This window comes from Chenopodium album, chromosome 5 (genome assembly GCF_948465745.1).
Source record: "Chenopodium album chromosome 5, dcCheAlbu1.1, whole genome shotgun sequence".
Classification (NCBI taxonomy): domain Eukaryota; kingdom Viridiplantae; phylum Streptophyta; class Magnoliopsida; order Caryophyllales; family Amaranthaceae; genus Chenopodium; species Chenopodium album.
Genome location: NC_137838.1, coordinates 5,211,220 through 5,216,271, shown reverse-complemented (window position 1 = coordinate 5,216,271; position 5,052 = coordinate 5,211,220). Strand labels below are relative to the sequence as shown.

General features: G+C 31.6%; 2 protein-coding genes across 2 annotated transcripts; one reads left to right on the top strand and one right to left on the bottom strand.

Moving 5' to 3' along the window:
• The first annotated feature begins 1,603 nt into the window (after nucleotides 1-1,603).
• LOC145630173 (uncharacterized) lies at nucleotides 1,604-2,964 on the top strand. The gene is made up of 2 exons (XM_081682421.1): nucleotides 1,604-2,565; nucleotides 2,714-2,964. The coding sequence occupies exons 1-2, from the start codon at nucleotides 1,909-1,911 to the stop codon at nucleotides 2,789-2,791; spliced, it is 735 nt and encodes a 244-aa protein (XP_081538547.1). The 5' UTR covers nucleotides 1,604-1,908; the 3' UTR covers nucleotides 2,792-2,964.
• A 496-nt stretch (nucleotides 2,965-3,460) lies between these two features.
• LOC145631356 (uncharacterized) lies at nucleotides 3,461-5,052 on the bottom strand. The gene is made up of 2 exons (XM_081683428.1): nucleotides 4,474-5,052; nucleotides 3,461-3,622 (listed from the first exon to the last, which is right to left on the bottom strand). Exons 1-2 carry the CDS (start codon nucleotides 5,050-5,052, stop codon nucleotides 3,461-3,463), a joined length of 741 nt encoding a protein of 246 aa, XP_081539554.1.

The following is a 5,052-nucleotide window of genomic DNA, read 5'->3' as shown; positions in this document are numbered from 1 at the left end:
TATACTGCTGCAGATCAGATATTTGGAGAATCTAGTTATTCAGCTGTATTTTGGTAGTTTTCAGAACATTCTTTGCAGAACTTGTTTTGGATTTGTCAGCTGTATCAGTCATAGTTTAGTGCAGATGATAACTCAGGTGTCTACATCTCATTATGATATCAATTCGTGGTCGGAAACAGAACACCAATATGCAAGTATGATCCTGTTTTTGTGGATTAAAATTATCAAAATGTGTGAAAGTAATTTCAGTTGAAAGGACCATCTGGTTTTCCTGAGATCCTAATGTCACTGGTATCATTCTTTAACGAGTTAATGTCATTTTAGAAAAAAGGCATGGTCGCTATTCTAAAATAAGTTCACTTAACTAACTTTTTTCATTTCATATTATCCGTCACTTAAAATATCTAACGTGCTAATTGCACCAAAAAAAAAACACACACACACTGATATTTGTAGTAGTCGTAAATCAATGGTGTAAAACACGACCCAATTGACAAAAAATGCTAAGATTATAATAATTTGTAATCAACAATCATAAAGCATAGATAAAATGTCATTAGAAGTAAGAAAATTTAGAGGATATGTTTCTCTGCTATTGTACAACCAGCATTTGTAGCTGAATTGATTTCTCTGAAAAATGTAGGTAGATTTGTTTGAATTTTTTAGGCAAAATCTTTTATGACCGTTGATATGATATTGAATTTACAGCTTCAAAAAAACATCTGGACCTATCTTGAGTATCTTCATACATAAAGAGGTTTATTCGTACAAAACCTTGAATTTTCTGATTTGTCTTTATTAAAATATTTTCACATGGTCGGCCCTTCAAAGATATGAACTGAAACTCATTAATTTAGTAAATCTAATTTAATTTAAATTTGACAAGTAAAATTTCCAATGATTTTCTAAAAGTCGAGTTATTTTTAGTTCGTTACATTTGTAGAAATAAGCTTAGGTCAAACCCAAATTTTAAAAAATGATTTTGACGCTCTAAATATTGATTTTGACAGTACATTTTGTCGTAAGAACACGTGTTTATACTCTATTTAAAAAGAGGAGTGTCATAATCAATTTTCCATACACCCATACACAACTCTTTTAAGCACTGCTTTTACCAATTTTCATATTTTGTAAGCAATTATATTGTAATGGATTTGTCATACCATGTGATATGACAAGCTTAAACTTGTGAACCTCAAAATATTTTATCTATTTTTTCAAGCCTTTTACTTACAATCAGGGTTTCTAAATGAAGCATAATGTTTCTAATCATCATGATGTTAAAGTGAGAGAAAAAAGGAACAACTAACTCCATTTTCATCTAATCATGCCTTGAATCCACCAATAAGAATTTAGAAATTACTAACAACTTCAACGTCTAAAATGTGACCGTTGATAGCATTCCCTCTAAAAATTGAAACATTACATGCCTTTTATGACCATATAAAACATTAAATATAAATATTTAAACGTTATTAAATATTAGCCGTACTATATGGTCCAAATGCCTTATTTATTGCATAAAATTTGCTAATACTTCATATTCCTCGTGAGTTATATAGCGCTAGGAGCGTTTTCTAATTCCTAACTCTTTTCCTTTTCACATTCCTCTCATCTATGAATGTATTATCATGCATTTCTATATATACCTAACTTTAAATCTTTAACTACCATACTTCTCATACATCTTTCTCCGTTACTACCACCCTCCTTCCTTTTCTTAACAAAACCCGGCTTTTACTAAACAATCTTGAACAACATGTGTTATTGGTACGTATAGTGAGGTAACAAGTTCAATTCTCATATATTTTAAATAAGAATTGAATGGAACAAGTCTGCCTAGCACAAAATTACATGCATTGTTGTGTATGAGTTGTAAACTTGTTCTTTTGGATCTTTCTATGAAGTATGGGGCCTAAATTAGGTGATCAACTAGGTTCCACACCACCAAAGCTATCTCTCACAAACCTCCCAAGTTTGAAGGGAATCGCGCCGGAGTCACCATGGACTTTGACACCACCGTTGCACCCCATGGCATCCATTCCCTTCAAGTGGGAGGAAGCACCCGGAAAGCCCAGGTTTACCAACAGTTCAAGCCCATGTAAGAAGCCCAAGAGTGTTAGATGCTTAGAACTTCCTCCTAGGATGTTGGTTGAGGGCCTTGAGGCTAAAGTGGCCCATATGCCTTCCTCCCCAACTACGGTTTTAGATGGGCCTAGTTTGGGCCGATCCTTGTCTCAAAGGTTCTGCTTTGAAGGCCCAATTCTTAATGCTAGTCCTGTATTGGGCTTGAATGTAAAAGAAAATAGTGTAATGGGTCAAGGGAAGAGTAATAAGAATGATGTGAAAAGACAAATTGGCCCTTGGAAGAGGTGGGCCAGTGGTAATAGTACGAAGTGGAATCAAAAGCTTTACAAGGGTAATTCTGGCATTTCACCTTGGAGTGATAGTATTGAGGGGAGTGATGTTATGAATGAGAAGGATATTGAGGTGAAAGTAACAAGATTTAGAAGGCGATCAAAAAGAAGTCTACACAAATTATCAAATACAAGCTCTCGTGTATTTGTAAGTCCAAATTCTTACCTTACCGCAAATCATTTCAATTTTTTTTGTTATTATTTGTATTAATATTTTGCACTAATAAGTACTAAGTATATTATTTGTATCTAATAGTCTAATATGGAGTATGATTCTTTTTTTAAAAAAATTGTAGGAAAACATCCTTGAATGCCTTAAGCAAATAGTGGTACGGCGGCGCAAAGAGGAGAAGCAAAGATATGAAGCATCATAGATTTTAGATTATGCATAGCTTTCTTATAATGTATCCTTTGCGTTAAGTTGTATAAAATGATATATAAAATACAACAATGGATTATTGCACCTATTATATCATTAGTATGTTATGTCAAGAACACTGAACACACCTACACGTACAAAAACAAAGGTCATTGTTTAAACTTTCATTGTTTTTTTAATCCGATATTTTGAGTTTACTTTAAAGTATTTTAACTTTAAAACCCTAGCCCAATACAAAACTATGACGTTTAATTAACTTCAAATTGAGCTCATTTGGAGTGTGTTTTTGTGAGATCGATGAGATCGAATTGTTAATACTAGATCGGTCTTTTAACTTATAATTCAGAATTCTTTACATCATAATATCATAACAAGAGAAGGTAAAAAGGAAATGCAAATGTTTAAGCTAAGTAGTTTACCAAAGATAGTAAACTGTTACATTTACTACTATGTAACAAGCTACAAGGTTACATACTGCCAATGAAAATGTCAAGCTTCAGCTACAAACTTGTAAGTTGTAACCTCAAAAAAAGACATTAGACTAATACTAAATCTAATTCTAACACCAAAATATACTTCCCCCTAATATAGTCTACACACTAGATTACGTCAGTTAATTAAATCACATCAAAATATCATGTCACTTTAGTTATAATCATATGTATCAAACATAGTTTAAAGCTAAGGCCCTCCTTTTCTTGTAATTGGCCTTGAAACATTGTTGCCTTAGCCTCTTTGTTTCCTCCGTTAATTCAAATTCGGCCATAAATTGAAGTTTCCTCTTGTCCTCCTCTAAACGCTCCACCATTTTCACCATGCCTTGCTCCTACACGTATATATACATCATATATAATATCATTATTAGATTCAAAATAAAACCACACTCTTTATAAGACCGGAAAAGGGATAAATATGCACAAAAAGTCAAAAACATATCAATGGACACAAGTAAATTTCTAGTTTTGAATACAATAAATTGAAATTATAACAAGAGTCCAAGATCTATAGACTATAGCTTTATACTTCGTAAACAAACTATCTAACAATTCACAAACTTAGCAAATTCAATTTTTTTATGGTAAAATTAGAATCTAGCTATCAACTATATATAATTTCTGCAATTTATTAAATATAAATAACGAAATAATGATTGATCAAATCTACTATAGTAGATATTGATGCTAGGCAAAAATATAAATACACTTCCCCAAAATCACAGCTATACACCTATACTCAATCACACGCAGCAAAGAAATAAAAAATACTGTAAAAAAAAATATATATATATATATATCTACATCTAAGTTTTCATGTTAATGAAGCATTAAATTATAGGGACAAGTGACAACCAATAACGTTACGTACACTTTAAAGTGTAATTGTATGTAAATCATTTTATTTATTTTATTTTTATTTTTTTATTTTTCTTGTTGGGATTTACAGTATTAAGATGCAATTTTTGTATTTATGCAAATTAAATTTGAATAAATCATCAATGACTCATGCATTATTCATACTAATTGCATAATATTAACAATCACAAATTAAAAAGAAGGTGTTTATATATCTTCTTTTTTCATTCATAAATCATAATCAAGTTTTTTATTTAGCCTAAAAGTAAATAATATTGAATTATGTATAACAAGAATAATAAAAACATGCATATATACGACGTACCTTGACACTATTGATGAGAGCTTCCAAGCTTTTGATCTTCCTATGAGGCCACCTTTTAATATTTAACTCTCTACACCTCTTCTTCAATACTGTTAGCCCTACATTCAACTCTTTAGCTGCCTTACTAATTGGCAAATCAAAATACTTCCTTATTTCTTCGTACCCAATCGATTCGATCTTTGTCATTTTATTTTTCCTAATTTCATCATTTTGATCACAACTATCTTCACCAACAATAATATTATTCTCATTTTTCACTAATTTGTTACCTTGTTTTTGCATTGTAAGACCTTCTACCACGACCGTGTCCAAAGTTTGATTGTCGTACACACTAGCCGTGAGTACAAATTGAGTATCATTGAAACGAGGTTGATTTGAGTTTTCGATAATTGAGGCAAGTGATGGTACCAAAGGAGGAAGTTGGCTAAGAGGTTTCCATGCATCTTCTTCACATAGAGGAGGGCATTCATCCCATAATTGAAAATCATCACCTAAATTTTCTAAGTTGTTTAGTGATTGATTATTGGTGAAAGGATAATCAAGAAGATAATCCTGAAATTCTGTATCAAATTGTGGCAT